Source organism: Paroedura picta, chromosome 10, assembly GCF_049243985.1.
Source record: "Paroedura picta isolate Pp20150507F chromosome 10, Ppicta_v3.0, whole genome shotgun sequence".
Lineage (NCBI taxonomy): Eukaryota > Metazoa > Chordata > Lepidosauria > Squamata > Gekkonidae > Paroedura > Paroedura picta.
Window position 1 is genome coordinate 23517067 of NC_135378.1, and position 16149 is coordinate 23533215.

A 16149-nucleotide genomic window follows, 5' to 3' on the forward strand; every position below is an offset into this window, starting at 1 on the left:
CACAGAGGCAGGCAATGGCAAGCCACCTCTGTTCATCTGTTGCCTTGAAAACCTTATGGGGTCGCCATAAGTCAGTTGCAGCTAGAGGGCCAAAAAAGGAAAGTGTTTCAAAAAATTTGCCCTGACATGGATAGGCCAGATTGGCCTGGTCTTGCCAAATCTCAGAAGGTTAGCAGGGTCAGTATTGGCTGGTAGTTGGACAGGAGACCTCCAAGGAATTAGATGGTCACCACCCCTGGACGTCTCTTGCCTTGTAAACCCTAGGGCCTGCCTGTGGTCAACCTGTGGTCCTCCAGATGTTCATGGACTACAATTCCCATGAGCCCCTGCCAGTTTAACGACTCTTCCCTCCTGAAGAATCCAGGCGGTGCTGTTGAGATTTCTGATGGCGAACCCTAGCTCTGTCCCGAGGCTTTGGTGTGATGTCAGTGAGGCTGAAAGCTGTCCTTCATACAAAGCAGCTCTGCATATTTAACACACCAGCATAACATCCACCCGGGCTACAGATCTCTGCATGCTGACTTGACACGCGTTGTGTAGGTAGCAGCTTTGATGAAAAGAGAAGTTGGGTGTTGACCAAGGAAAATACTTTTGCCCTGTCAGCATTATGTTGAAATCAGGCCTCAGGCTTCCTGGAGAGGTGGGAATGACTTTTGAAACAGCAAAAGTCTGTAGTGCAGGTTCACCTGTACCTGGAAGCTGAGACAATATGGCTGAACTCAGCTGAATCATATCAAATAATTTGTGGATGCCAGGTAAGATACTGAGATTTCAGATAAAATTGCTTCTTTCTTTCAGTGTTTGCACCCTACTTTTCTCCCCACTGGGGAATCACAACTTAATTGTTTCATTCTGCTGTGTTTATCTTTACAACAACCCTCTGAGGCGGGTTTAGATGAGAGTGGGTGGCCAGCTCAAAGTTACCCAATTAACTTCATGCCAGAGTGGGGATTTGAATCTGGGTCTCCCAGTTCCAAGTCTGAGACTAGCGTCCCTGCAGAACATACTGTTGATTTAGGGCTTGTTATTTCATTTGGGAGGAGTAGCGCGAGCACCCCAGAAGATCGAGATAGAGTTCAGCAAGATCTGAACATGCTGGATAAATGGGCATTCTTCAGGAGGGAAGAGTCGTTACACTGGCAGGGGCTCATGGGAATTGTAGTCCATGGACAGCTGGAGGGCTGCAGTTTGACTACCCCTGGTTTAGACCCTAAATCATAGTTACAAAATGTGGTGCCTGTAATTCCTTAGCTGCTCACCAATAGGGATGCCAGCTCTGAGTTGAGAAATATCTGGAGAATTTAGGGGATGGACGCTGGGAGGGACCTCCACAGGGTATAATGTCTCAGAGCCCACCCCCCAAAACAGCCAGTTTCTCCCGGGGAGCTGATCTTGGTGATCTGGGGATCAATTGTAATAGTTGGAGATCTTTAGATATCACCAGGAGGTCACAAAAAAAATGGCCAACTCATTTGAGGCAAAAAGAAGAAAGAAACAGAGTTGTATTTGAAGGTGGTTTAATGAGCCCTTAAAATTGGGAAATATTTTTCCCCACAATAAAAGTTTTGAATTTACTGGAGGTCATTAGACTTTCCTTTTCTGTTAGAATCTGTTACAATTTCTGGAACTTGTGTGTTTCACAATCTATGGATGCCTAAGTATGCCTGACCAGCAAAGAAGTCTATTGCACCATAATAAATTTGGTCTAGGTCAGCCATTTTCAACCTTTAGACCATGGAGGTGCCTCTGAAATGTTTTTTGAATTACGAGGAGCCCCAGAATCCAGCCAGAAGTGATGTCAGCTGGCCAAGCCTCCCTGCTACACCCAAGGAGGACTGCAGAAGAGAGAAAGGCGGTGGTTTGAGGCAGGAGTAGGCATCCAGTCTCCATCCCCTTTCCCAGGCACAGTAACCATGCAAGAATGCCATCCCCATATAAATGATGTCTTGCCACACCCCAGAACACCTCCCCCTCAACTACCCCAGCATGCCAATGTCACTTCTGGATGATGTCAGTACGTTGAGATGTTCTTCCTGGTCCTGGTGAGCAGGGGAGGGAGTGCAGGGGTGAGATCTGGGGGGCAAGGACCACAATGAAAGCAGCAGTTAGGAGGGGAATTTCCCCCTGCTTTCTGAAACCCCCGAAACGAGGAACACCACCAAAGTGGAGGTTCTTCTAGCCCCAGCAGGATCTAGCATCCCTGCTTCCAAGAGCTAGCAACTCTAACACAGAGTAAGATCGCTTACCTGCAGTTGGGCCCTGGAGTTACAACAGATCTTCAGAAAAATAAAAATCCATTCCTCTTGGGGAAATTGCTATTTCAGAATTTATGGCATAACGTCCCTGCTAAGCTCCCTCCCCCAACTCCACCCTCCCCAGGCGCCACCCCATAATCTCTAGAAATTTCCCAACCCAGAGTTGGCAGGCCTAAACCTGAGTCATATATATATGAAGAGAGTCACATGGCTAGCAGCAGGTAAATTTAGAATTGTTCATGACACTCATGCTATTTTTAAGGAGATCTGTGTGGCCCACTTTAAATAAGAGGTGACAAAACTGAGCATTGTAGAATTCATGGCCGTGTTGGTAATACTGCTTTGACTTTCCATCTGCTGTAAAGTTCCATCGTATGTGCACACCTCTGCACAAGCTGGAGGCAGTTCTCGAAAAATGAGCAAGGTCTGAAAATGTCCTCTGACCCTTGGCTGTGTGCAAGGGGAACAACAATTCATACCAATCTTTTTAGAGCTAGACACAGATAAATATTAGGTATGTGAAATTGAAGCCTAGACCAAAAGAAGGCTAACAAAGCAGGCTAGGGGTGTGCATTTGTTATATTTGCACTGAAACAACAGTGGAAAAATATCAGCATTTTCTGGGTACATTTCAGCTGGATACTAATTACAATATTTATTCAGCTATCCAAAATGGCCAAGCCTGAAAAAAACCAAAAATATTCAGTATTTCAGGGGATGCCAGTTAAAGTTAAAGGTTGTATTTGCCTCTTATTGTTTTATATCAATAAAGGTTTATTATTATTATAAGTTAAAGGTGTTTAAAGGAATTGCAGTCCCTTTAAATTCCTTCCCAGTAAACCCCCAGCTTGGAGAAGGCTTTTAAAGGGACAATTCCTTTAAAGTGCCTTTTTCCATCTTCCTTTGAAAGAAAAGGAGGGCAGGATTGCCTTCTTTGGGTGCCCATAGAATTGGATTCTCTGGTTCAATTTTTGAAACTTGTTTTTTTTTCCTGCGAGGCACCAGCAGCTATGATGCACATTTTTGACCTCTACGCCAAATAAACAGCCCCTTCCCCCCATTCCCCAGTTATCCTGAGATCAATTCTCTAGTATACCCTATGGCAGTATTTTTCAAACTTTTGACCATGGAGGACCCCCTGAAATATTCTTCAGGTTGCGAGAACCCCCAGAAGTGATGTCAGCTAGCCACACCCCAACAAAAAAGATGTAATGCTGGGCCAGGCCAGTGGTCCATCCAGTCTAGAACACAGTAGCCAAAACTCAGGGGGCATCAGGAGGCACACCAGCAGGGCCAGAACTCCAGAAGCACTTCCCCGTTTGTTGGTTTCCATCACAGGAACTCTGGGGACGTGTATTTCACACAGCCTTCCCGGTGTGGCACAAGAGCTCTTGATGGCCCATGGGATTTGTCCACTGCATGGCCATTGGGATTTGTCCACTGATGGATTGGATAGGCCACTGGCCTGACCCAAAATGGCATCTGTTCTGTTCTTATGACTGGGACAATGATGCTCTTATTCTTGGTGCTTGGGGGGCAACAGTGGGAGGGCTTCCAGAGATCTGGCCCTACTGATGGACCTCTTGATGATCCTTGAGATTTGGTGACACAGAGGGCTGAACTGATCTATCATGGCCTCTCTCATGTTCTTATAGTTAGCTTGCAACCCTTCAAGTAAATATTCCCAATTGGGAGCAGGGCTAGCTTCTACAAGGCTACACATCAGGGAGGTGAGGAGGAAGAAGCTGTGGCTGGGATCAAGTTTTCTGGTAGAGAGAGGACACTTTATGCTGCCCAGAGAGGTCCAGCCCCCTTACTCAGGTAACATCTACTGGGCCCTCCCTATCAAAAGGAGGCCTAAGACCACACTCTAGCTCCGGAAGATCAGAAGCCAAATTTAGACTGATGACGCTGCTGTTTTGCTTTTAACACCAGAGGCTGCATTAAATTTTAAATATATCTATTTTAGATTTTAAACTAATTTAGTGCATTTTTTAAATTATTGCTGATGTTGCTAATATGATGCACCCCACCATGAGCCAACTCGCTGAGTAGGGCGGTATAAAATTTAAATAAATAAATAAAAATAAATAAACCCAGTTCTCCAGAGCAGAGTCCACCACTCTAACTACTATCTCCCCCGGGCTCTCAATATCCCCATCTGCAAACAGAATCTCACACGGGCTACTAGGACTATGGTGATAGCTACTGAGAACATACATGTGAAGGACTTTGGTCACCCCAAAGTATTAACACAATGCTTAGAAACAGAAGAAACAGAAGCAAAGTTTACCTGGCTGAAGCAGCAGCTTTGGAAGAACCCGGTATTTCTGGGACAGGCCGATGCCTGAGTATGAAAGATCGTGTTGTTCTGGGACCCACCTTTGTAAGGCTTTGTGCCCAAGGGCCGTACAGGTCATTCTCCACCATTTCCCCTTTAAATTCAATGAACGGTGAGTCTGGAGAACCACGTGGCAAGTTCCCCTGCCCCGAACAGAGCAGATGCTCCTCGCCGGGCTTCATTTCAGAGGAACGGAAAGTCTCTGAAGTATAATCGTCTTTGGCAGCATCTTCTAGCGGCACATTAAAAGGTTCGGATTGTCCTTTTCTGAGAGGATAACCTAAGGGAGGCATCGTTTCAGGCATCGCTTGCTCAGATGCATTTTCACCGACAGCAGAAACATCTGTCGAGCAGTGCACGTTCCGACAAGGCGAGCTGGAAGAGTCCAGATCTGAAGATGTGCTGCCTTTGCATCCCTGTGACTCATTGTCTGGAAGTTCATGCCTTTCTTCACAACGATTGCCACAGAGCGTATATGCCTGTCCGCTGGGTTGCCTGCCCCCTTTCCCAGTCTTGTTCAAATTTAGAACAGGGGGGTCAGAATTGTGACTTTCGACGTCTGCAGACTTGCCTTGCCTTTTGGATAATAAGACTTCCAAGTGTTTGAGGATTCTTCGGCGGTGCCCGGTAGGAGAGATCCCTATCTGCTGCAGCATGCTGTTGTTCATCCCCACGCAGTCTGGCAAACTCCGATAACCAAACGCTTGAAAGTTAGAAAAGTACTGCCCCAAATTTATACCATCCAAGAACTCCTTTATTTCGCCACTGGGGTCTCGGAATGACATCCTGTCAACTTTGTTCCTGGCTTTCTTTTTCAGAGGCATGGAACTTGGTACACATTTCCAGGACCATGACAAAAGTTCTTCTTTAAGCCCCTGGGAGGAATCAAATGCCTTCCGCAAGTAGTAACGGCATCTATAAAATCAACACCTTCGGCTCCTACAGTGCAGGGCAAGGAAAGAAAGGAGTGGTGTTAGAGACGGTATTTTAAGCACCAACGTTTTTGTTAACATCCACATATAACAGTCTTTTGAAATTGTTTTTACTGCCAAGAACAGCACAAAGGTAACGGAGACGAGATCTCTCATCCCAGACAGGAAGAGTTTAAAAATGGAACAACAGAGATGGCTTACTCTCCTTTCCTTAAACACTTGGCTCCCATTGCCTGCAATGCTACTCAAAACAATGGGTTGGATCCGACCAACTTTTCTACATGTAAAAAAGGGAGGAGTGGGTCCTTTTTGACCATCAAACATGCTCTGCTCAGAATCATGTGAACTGCATATACAAAACCCCTGTGAGATGGGATCTGTATAAAAGTGGGCAATGACGGAACAAAGAATGGGGCTGGATACAATCCTATAAAATTAAAGGTACATACAAGTGCACTGATAAGCAACTAGATTCATATCTAGAGGCACTTTGGAGGTCAGCTTTCAAAAGTCCATACTCCCTTGATCAGATTTAAGAAGAAGAGCTGATCTTTTATAACCTGCTTTTCACTTCCAGGAGTCCCAAAGCTGTTTACTAACACCTTTCCCTTCCTCTCCCCACAACAGACACTCTCAAAGAGAATTGTTCTGTGAGAACAGTTCTAAGAGGGTTGTGACTGGCCCAAGGTCCCCCAGCTGGCTGCCTATGGAGAAGGACTGGGGAATCAAACCCAGATCCCCAGATTAGAGCCCACTGCTCCTAACCACCACTCCCACACTGGCTAACCACTTACCCAAATACCATTACTGAGAAATGCTATTCTCCAGCTGCTAGACATAAAAGCTTTTGTGAATGAGGGTTGGAGAGTCAGGGTTGAAACAGACAAGAGATTTTGGGAGAATCACAATCAGTTTTTCCCCAGTGATTTAAGAAGCACAACTGCAGTTTTAGGGAACAGCCCAGAGTGGGATCACAGTAGAGAGGAAGGGGCCACTTGACCCTCTCCCTTACATGTGGTTTCTTTAAGCAAAGCTCACAGGCACCCCCATCCAAGACATCCCCTATCATCATTCTTCCTTCAAAGGACTAATAAAGACCAGAAATCCATTCCAGTTGGCAAAATGCTTCAAAGAGCTGCATCAACATTCAGAAAAGATCTGTCCCCTTGAAGAGGTCAAGCCAGGGGCTGATTCAGCTGCCAAACTCCAGGTTGGGTCTGGACATCTGCCAGTATTACAACAGATCTCCAGAGAACAGAGATCAGACCCCCTGGAGAAAATGACTGGAATGGAGGGTAGACTCCACAGCATTGTACCTTGCAGAGGTCCCTCCCCCTCCCCAAACCCTGCTTCCCTAAGCTCCAGTTCTCCAGATATTTCCCGACCCAGAGTTGGCAACCCTAAAAATGTCCCTCAAGGGGCTATGGAGGCCAGCACTAGCGTTTTTGAAATTAAGCCCAGAAATAAAACAGGAGGAACTATAACAACCACCATGCCCAGGACTGTGCATGGAATCTGGTACCAGCTTTCACCAACTCAGCATAGTTCAGGCACCTTCCCCACCTTTAGCATCTTCATAACAATGATCAACTTCCTTGAGATCTTTGCCCTCGTCTCTATTCTCTCTAATTTTCCCAGGCAAGCAGGCAGGTCCCAGCCTGTGGGAGGAAAGGTAGTCATTTAAGCAGACGCCACAGATTCTGGAAAACAGAAGAGGGGGAAGGCGTTTATGGTGCTAAACTGATTCTTCCACCCCATCCACTCATCTCTTACTTGCAAAAGACCGAAAAGGAGGAAGAGGAAGAGGAGGAGGAATAGATGATTGGGGAGAAGCAGCAGCAGCAGTGTAGATTTGTATACCCCACTTTTCTCTACCTTAAGGAATCCCAAAGCAGCCCACAATTGCCTTCCCTTCCCATCCTTTCCCCACAGCACGCTCCTAGTGTGGTTGGTGGGTTCTGAGAGAACTGTGACTTGCCCAAGGTCACCCAGCTGGATTCTTGTGGAGGAGGAGTGGGGAATCAAAGCTAGTTCTTCAGATTAGAGTCTGCTGCTCTTAAGCATTACGGCTCTCTAAAAAGCGGAGGGAAGTGAGTTAACTTTTATCAACAGTCCTGATTAACTCCAAAAGTACATCCTCTGTTTCCCGTTTGAAGAGCTTGTCTAAAAACCTCGCCCAAATATTCATTCAAATGTTGGATCAGAAGATTACACAGCTGCCATGCAACAGCGCTTTAAAAGATCCGTTTTCTATCATTGTGACCCCTTTGCCTCTGATGAAACAGTTTTTCCCAACTGCCGCAAAGCTTTCAAATAGAAAAGGAGGAGGATAATCAGATTTCCTTCAAATCCCTGCAAAGCTTTGAAATGAGGAAACAAAAGTTTGCTCATATTGTAAAATGAAAGGTAGGCAGATGTGTTATTGCACAAGAGAGGGTACAGCCCATATTGTAGTCAGCACTGCAATAATTCCACCGAAAACAGGCAATAAGCATGGCTTCCATTACGTCCTGTAAAAAGGGTGAGAAGATCATACGGTGTAAGATTGGGGGATGCCAGTCCCCTGGTAGGTCCCAGAGACCCACTGGAATTATTGCTCATCTCCCAGCTAAAGAGATCAGTTTCCCCAGAAAAAAATGGCTGCTTTGGAGGATGGATATTATTATTATTGTTATTGTTATTATTATTATTATCGTCATCATCATCATCCACTGAAGTCCCTCCCCACCCCAAATCTCGCCCACTCCAGGCTCCACCCCCAACATCTTCAAGTATTTCCCAACCCACAGCTAGCAACCTTATGTAAGACTGGGGGATGCCTTTTCTACCTAGCATAGATGAGGTACTGCCTGATCTACACCCTTTTGTAACAGGCTACCCTCTGAGGCAAGTGGGGCTGAGAGAGCTATGTAAAGGTAAAGGTAAAGGTATCCCCTGTGCAAGCACTGAGTCATGGCTGACCCTTGGGGTGACGCCCTCTAGTGTTTTCATGGCAGACTCAATACGGGGTGGTTTGCCAGTGCCTTCCCCAGTCATTACCGTTTACCCCCCAGCAGCAAGCTGGGTACTCATTTTACCGACCTCGGAAGGATGGAAGGCTGAGTCAACCTTGAGCCAAGTCAACCTTGAGCCAAAGAGAGCTGTGTAGGAGCTCTGAAAAAACTGTGCCTGGCCCAAGGTCATCTACCTGGCATGGGGAATCCAACCTGGTTCTTTGCTCTTAACCACTGCACCAAGTTAACTCTCCTTCAAGTTAACCTACTTCATCTGATTGTTGTGAGGAATAAATAGAGATGCCACCTTGAGGGAGAAAAATGAGAACCGCATATCTAAATTTCAGCCCCCTTCCTTTGCCTATCTCAGTCATGGAAGGAACTTTTTTTTCAAAGAACAAGTATTTGCATCTCCTACTTTGTTATGATAATTTTAAAGGCAGGAGGTAACTCAGTGAGCTTATCATACCAACAGAGAGACACTGTCCAACAATATCCATGAGGGACCTTCATGAAACTTCAGGACATAAAACACTAGTTTAGCTAGGGAACCTACATATTTTGTGTTCCTTAATGCGCATAATAACAATGTGAATATAGCCAGATTGCTCATTGCAAGGGAGTGGTTGGACAATTTTCTTGCTTCTTAGCACCTGTGGCTGATCCCCTCAAGGGCTCAGCAGGTGATGCTCCAGAGAAGAACAGGGCAAGGGTGTGAATGTGTAAACTTGAGAGCTTATTTGGCTTTAATGACTTATGGTTTAGGCCCCACCTTTCTACCACCTCTGGCCCCCAAGCTGAGAAAGAGAGTTTGGGTAAAAATAGTTCAAGGCATACACAGAAATAGTTCAAGGCATACACAGGGGTGGGGGGACGGATGGGACAACAAGCACTAGCAGATGCCCAGGAGACAAAAACCAGCAAAGACCACCCCCAGCACAAAGACTCCCACCAGCTCTCTGAAGGACATCGTGAGTTGAAGGCATGCAACTGGACCGTTTGGGCTCTGGATGCCAACTGGATCATCCCCACACACAAGCCACAGGTTTCATGCAAGGGAAAACAACTGTATGACAATTTGAATATATGGAAAAATCACCCCTGCTCTTATTTTCATGCCCATTTTTAGCTTTGTAGGGACCTGTGCTCGGAACAAACAACAAAACTACAACGTGTTTCAGACCAACGATGATCTGAGTAATTGTGTGTGGCCATGCCCATCTTACAATTACTGAGTAATTGTGTGTGGCCATGCCCATCTTATGAGCCTCTTGTGGCGCAGAGTGGTAAGGTAGCCGTCTGAAAGCTTTGCCCATGAGGCTGGGAGTTCAATCCCAGCAGCCGGATCAAGGTTGACTCAGCCTTCCATCCTTCCGAGGTCGGTAAAATGAGTACCCAGCTTGCTGGGGGGTAAACGGTAATGACTGGGGAAGGCACTGGCAAACCACCCCGTATTGAGTCTGCCATGAAAACGCTGGAGGGCATCACCCCAAGGGTCAGACATGACTCGGTGCTTGCACAGGGGATACCTTTACCTTTAAGGTTGACTCAGCCTTCCATCCTTCCGAGGTCGGTAAAATGAGTACCCAGCTTGCTGGGGGGTAAACGGTAATGACTGGGGAAGGCACTGGCAAACCACCCCGTATTGAGTCTGCCATGAAAACGCTAGAGGGCGTCACCCCAAGGGTCAGACATGACTCAGTGCTTGCACAGGGGATACCTTTACCTTTACCTTATGCCCATCTTATCCTGCATTTTATTTAATGGAGATTTCTGACCTGTGATTGACATGGACTCAGAGTAGCTGCAGCTTTAAAATATGTACCATATAAATATGTACCATATAAAGTTCCATGTCTTGGGTAGTCTGATCCACTCAGATCTCAAAAGCTAAGCAGGGTTGGTCCTGGTTGGAATTTGGATGGGAGACCATGAAGGAATACCAGGGTTGCAACACAGAATCAGGCAATGGAGAACCACCTCTGAATCCTTGAAAATCTTATGGGGCCACCAGAAGAAGAGCTGAGCTTTTGTACTCTGCTTCCCCTCCCCACAGCAGACACCTTGTGAGGTAGGTGAAGCTGAGAGAGCTCTGAGAGAACTGTGACTGGAGCGTGGATTCAAACCCAGTTCTCCAGATTAGAGGCTACCACTCTTAACTACTACACCAAACTGGCTCTCAAGTAAGCTGATGGAGCACTCTCCAACACCACACAATATAGGAGACATCACAGAAGCTCCCCTCCTCCGAAGTACTGGTTATTAAGAAGCAGAGGAAAAGGACCTCTTAAAACATATGGATGGGGGAGACATTTTGCAAATTGCCTCTAAATGCCTCTACACTTTGCTCTTAATCTTGCTTCCCCCCCCCAAAAAAAATCTGACCTCAGCCCAATTGCTGAAAATGACCCCAGGGGTTTAGCACAGGGCATGGTAGACAAAAGACAGCTAAATGTATCCCATGCTGGCTGCCCCGGAACATGTTTTCCAGAAACGATGATCCTTCAATCTTGTGAGGAAGTGTTTAAGTGGCAAAGATCGCGGTGAATAGACCATAGAATCAGAGGATCTGGGGAGTGATGAGGAAGTGTTACCTGAGGAGGAAGTGTTACCTGAGGAGGAAGTGTTACCTGATCCTGCTGAGCTCCCCCTCACTGGCTTCAAGCAGCAGCTAGACAAATACTTATCCTGGATGCTTTAGGCTGATACTGCATTGAGCAGGGGGTTGGACTAGTTGGCCTATATCACCCCTTGGAACTCTACGGTTCTCTGATTCTATGAAGGTGAGCAGAAGGATGTTCAGGGGACTTGAGTCATTGCAGAAGAGGCAGAACTCTGCCGAGGATTTGGTCAGTGGTACCCCAGTGATTGCAGATGAGCAGGGGGGGGGGAGGATAGCCTTCTGCTACAGCTAAAATTGTCACAGACCTCCGGTTTGAAGAGTGATATTGCAGTAGTGGTAGAGGTTGGCTGCTAAGATTTATCAACTAAGGTTTATCAATTGCTGCTTCCGACTGAAACAAAACTGCATCAAATCCTTTGCTGGCAGAGGCAGAGTTCATGGGAGGATCAGACTGCCCGTTAGACACAACATTAGATTGCACAGGCTAGTAGGAAGTCCTTTCAGAAGGTGCTGATGTGACCTGTAAAGATTGGTGGACTATAGCTAGAGGCAGAACTGGATGCCCTGACTTCTTTGGGATAAAATGATGGAACTGGTAGAGAGGGCCAAACTCACATCATTCATTAGAGGAAAGTCGACATCTATATTCATTGCTAATTGAGCCTTATGGGGGGTATAGAAATGCAATAAATAAAAAAGGTGTGACACCCAAGCTCTCACAGGTATGTGCAACACATACCTGATCCAAAGCTCTTTGATCCCCCTCCCCCTCTCTCACAAACACACAAACAAACACACACATGCAGACCCCTTCACTTCCCACTTCCCCCTCCCCTGTCACTTCCCCAACCAACTTCCGGGTCCCTCCCCCCAGACACACACACACAGATTAACATGCACACAAAGAGTCCTACCCCCTCCCTCCTTACCTGTTCTCCCAAGAGGGTCCCAGCCTCCTTTGGCCTGGAGGGAAGCAGCCTGGCCCTCCCGAGCCCTGCAGTGCAGTGTTGCGGCTTCAGCAAGGTGTACAGCCTCCCAAGCCCAGGAGGCCACCTCCCTAACTTGCAAATGGCACCCAGCCTCCACCTCCATCAGCCACCTCCCTCCCTCCCTTATGGCCGGTACCCTGGCCTCCACCTCTACACGCCACCTCCTTTCCTCCCTTCCTACCTCTTCTGATACACTCCCTGGGGCAGGACTACAGATGTCATGTCCATACCCAAAAGATGTGTTCCACATCAAAAATATAATAAACATTAGAAACTTTTTATAGACATTTTATGTTATGGGGAAAAGAAAAGAATATATGGTTTGAGGATGGGGGAACGGAACAAGTGGGATTTCACCTTTTTATATAATCACAGTGTAATTAATAATTTGATACATATGCATCATAGATACAATTAGGATCCTTTTTAATATAGTTTCCCTTTTTCTATCTTTATTTCCCTTCTTTCTCTCTCTCTCTCTTATTATCCTTATTAGTTCTGTTTAGTTTTTTTATGTTAATATATATATATATATATATATATATATATATATATATATAATGCATCTGGTTAGCCAATGTAGAAAATGGATAGCTGAACCAGACAGGTACCAAGGTAATGGTTTGCCTACGGTGCCAAAATACAGGTTACCATACCAGGTAAATCTGGACTTGTGGGTCACCATAACAAAAAGGTCTGGAACTGCTGGTGCACAGCAAGTAGGATCTGAGTGACCTGGACTGAAATCCTCTCTTTGGCATGAAGCTCCCTGGGTGACCTTCAGCCAAACACTCCCAGCCGAACCTTCCTCACAGAGCTGTTGTGAGGATGGAACAGGGAATGCAGAACCAGGTGCCCCACCCTGACCTTCGGGGAGAGAAAGGTGGGAGAAAAAGGTACGAAACAGATTTCCCAATACAAACTTGTCACCCAGCCACCACACCCAGACAATCCGGTCCACACTGCGGTGCGAGTCATAGAAGAAAAATGTCTGTTCTCTTTCAGACACCACTAAAGCAAACTGTATCATCGGCCTGCAACACCATCATTGGAAGCTAAGTAGGGCCAATCTTGGCTAGTATTTGGATGGGAGATCTCCGAGGATTGAAGTAGTAGGTCCTCCAAAGTATGCTAGGGGTCGTGACACAGAGGCAGCCAATTGCAAACCACCATTGGACATCCCTTACCTGGCTGCCAAACAATCCTGAGATCTCTTGGTGTTGCAACCACAGTGTGGGAGACACAGCAAAAATTCACCAACATAATAGGGGGGAAAAACCGTGTCAGAAACAGGACAATTTCAGATGCAATAAGCAAACTTGCTTGCTGTCTTTTTCTTAATTTTATTTTGCTTGTAGTGGCATACAAAACAATTGTTTCTGCCAAGCAGTTTTCATCTGATTGTGGTCAGAGCAAAAAAAAAAAAAATCCACAATATTTTGCTAGTAACAAAACGGCTTATAGGTAATAATTCCAGTACAAAAATGTATCCATAATATAATCTTACAATATAGGAACCACTCACTACCATAAAGACGACTTAAACGGAATCAATGAGTACTAAAGAGTCCATTCAGTTTTCTACAAAACAAAAATAATCATTTATATGAACTTTCATACAAGAAAACTAAAAAATTAGGCTAACGAGAAATTCTAATGCTTACCATCAATTATACCACTAAAATATTGGGGGGGGGGGATGTTTGCTCAGACCACAACCAATGAAAGCTGTTTGGCAGAAATGATCGTGTAAGTAAAGTAAGTTTGCTTACTGCATCTAAAATGATGTTCCATGTATTGTTTATATGTTTAATGTAAACCGCCCTGAGCCTCCGGGGAGGGCGGTATAGAAATATAATAAAATAAAATAAATAAAATTGTCCAGTTTTAGACACAGTACGCTTCACACATGCCATATGATAAATAAAAATAAATCCATCTCTGTCCCTCCAAACTCAACCTGAATACAAGTACAGGCTCCCTGGCTGGGACCCCATGAATGGAGTTCAAAAGCTTGTTCCTCTCCTGACATACAAACATCCCTCTATACAGAATTTCTGGCCCTAGCACAGTAGAGAGGGAAGACAGGCTGGATCAGCCCCAGCAGTGGAAGCCAATTTCGTACCATCACACCCACTTAACTGAGGGTTTTTTAATTATTATTTGTTTGTTTGAATTCTCATGACCACGTTTCAGCCATCGCTTGCAACCTCTACTTGTCCAAAGCTCAACTGGCTGGCCCAGCTCTGATAACCAGCATTATTAGAGTAAGAACATAGGCTCCTTCCTCCTTTTCATAAGAAGGGATCTTCAGCCAGCACTGAGGGGCTTTACTTCTTGGTTTCCAAGTGCGACAGACAATCTCTGTTGTTACTTTCACAGAATGGATTTAAAACAAATCAATTTCAAAAACAGAGCCAGTTTGGTGTAGTGGTTAGGAGTGCGGACTTCTAATCTGGCATGCCAGGTTCGATTCTGCGCTCCCCCACATGCAACCAGCTGGGTGACCTTGGGCTCGCCACGGCACTGATAAAACTGTTCTGACCGGGCAGTGATATCAGGGCTCTCTCAGCCTCACCCACCTCACAGGGTGTCTGTTGTGGGAAGAGGAAAGAGAAAGTGACCATAAGCCGCTTTGAGCCTCCTTCGGGTAGAGAAAAGCGGCATATAAGAACCAACTCTTCTTCTTCTTCTCCTTCTCCTTCTCCTTCTTTATTCCCAAACAGGTTAAAATGGCCCAGCCACATTGCTTTTGGCATTACAGATGCTCCAACTGAGCAGTTAAAAAGAATGTTCAGCTGAACATCCGGAAGAAGTTCCTGACAGAGTGGTTCCTCAGTGGAACAGGCTTCCTCGGGAGGTGGAGGGTTCTCCTTCTTTGGAAGTTTTTAAGCAGAGACTAGATAGTCACCTGACAGAAATGCTGATTTTATGAATTTAGGCAGATTGTGAGTGGGTGGGCAGGAAGGGATGTGCCAGTGTTTGTCTCTTGTGTCCCTTCCTTGCATACCCAGGGAATTGCTGATCGCCTCTGTGGGATGGTAGGTGAATTTCCTCCAGGCCGGGCTGGATTCCAGAGATTTGGGATGGGAAGGATCACTTGGGCATGAATTTGGGGTTACTGGGGGTGGGCAGTTAGTTGTGAGTTCCTGCACTGTACAGTGTGTTGGATTAGATGACCCAGGAATTCCCTTCCTATTCTATGATTCCTTGTTTCAAACTGAAGATCAGCAGCCAAGAATAGCAGCCAAATTGTTTCGGAAGAATGTGCTGCACACTCCTATATTCCTTCAATAGATACAGACCTTCTTTCATTACCCATCCGTACAGATGTTTAGTGAGTGATATAACACAGGGGTAGTCAGCCTGTGGTCCTCCAGATGTCCATGGACTACAATTCCCATGAGCCCCTGCCAGCAAATGCTCATGGGAATTGTAGTCTATGGACATCTGGAGGACCACAGGTTGACTACCCCTGGTATAACAGATGCCAGAAGGACACTGTAATAAAATAAGAAATATGGAATTAAAGAGTAGAGTCTCTCTCAATACAAAGACTTCATTTGGTTACGATGCATGTCAGAGCTGCCAAAAGAGTTCTGTCTAGTTCTAAAATGTTCATGCTGCCTCTTAGAACAAATGAACTGAAATTCAAATTTAAACAGGACAAATCAAACCAAATTAACCCATCCGTTAGACCAGTGCAAAGGCCCCGGCACCCGGCCACGGCTCCCTCTCCCCGCCCCCCCCCCCCCCGCAGTGAGAAACTTCTCGGCCACAAACGCGCAACACGCATGCACGAACCTGCCGCGCAGGCACAGCACCCGAATTGCCCTCCCCCCCACCAGATCACAGCCTAAAAAAGGTTGCAGACCACTCCGTTAGACATTCCAGCCACTACCCGGAGCCCCACTTGCATGGACAGAATGAGGGCTGGTCTCAGAGGCTGCCAAACGTTTGCCCCTTAAAGACCAGGGCAAATCTGAATGGTCCAAAGTCCTCGGCCCTGTTGGTTT

The 16149-nt window shown here is 46.1% G+C and overlaps 1 protein-coding gene across 3 annotated transcripts in view; it reads right to left on the reverse strand.

Annotated features, from left to right (window-relative positions):
• The window catches only part of ARAP2 (ArfGAP with RhoGAP domain, ankyrin repeat and PH domain 2), a 135429-nt gene that overhangs the window by 115423 nt on the left and 3857 nt on the right, over positions 1-16149 (reverse strand). For 2 of the 3 annotated variants that reach the window (XM_077301656.1, XM_077301654.1), the window contains exon 2: positions 4549-5535. In XM_077301656.1, the coding sequence (XP_077157771.1) occupies positions 4549-5420 (872 nt within the window). In that variant the 5' untranslated portion in view covers positions 5421-5535. Of the gene's footprint in view, positions 1-4548; positions 5536-7091; positions 7112-16149 lie in introns of those variants that run through there. The other variant, XM_077301655.1, reaches the window with a different exon arrangement.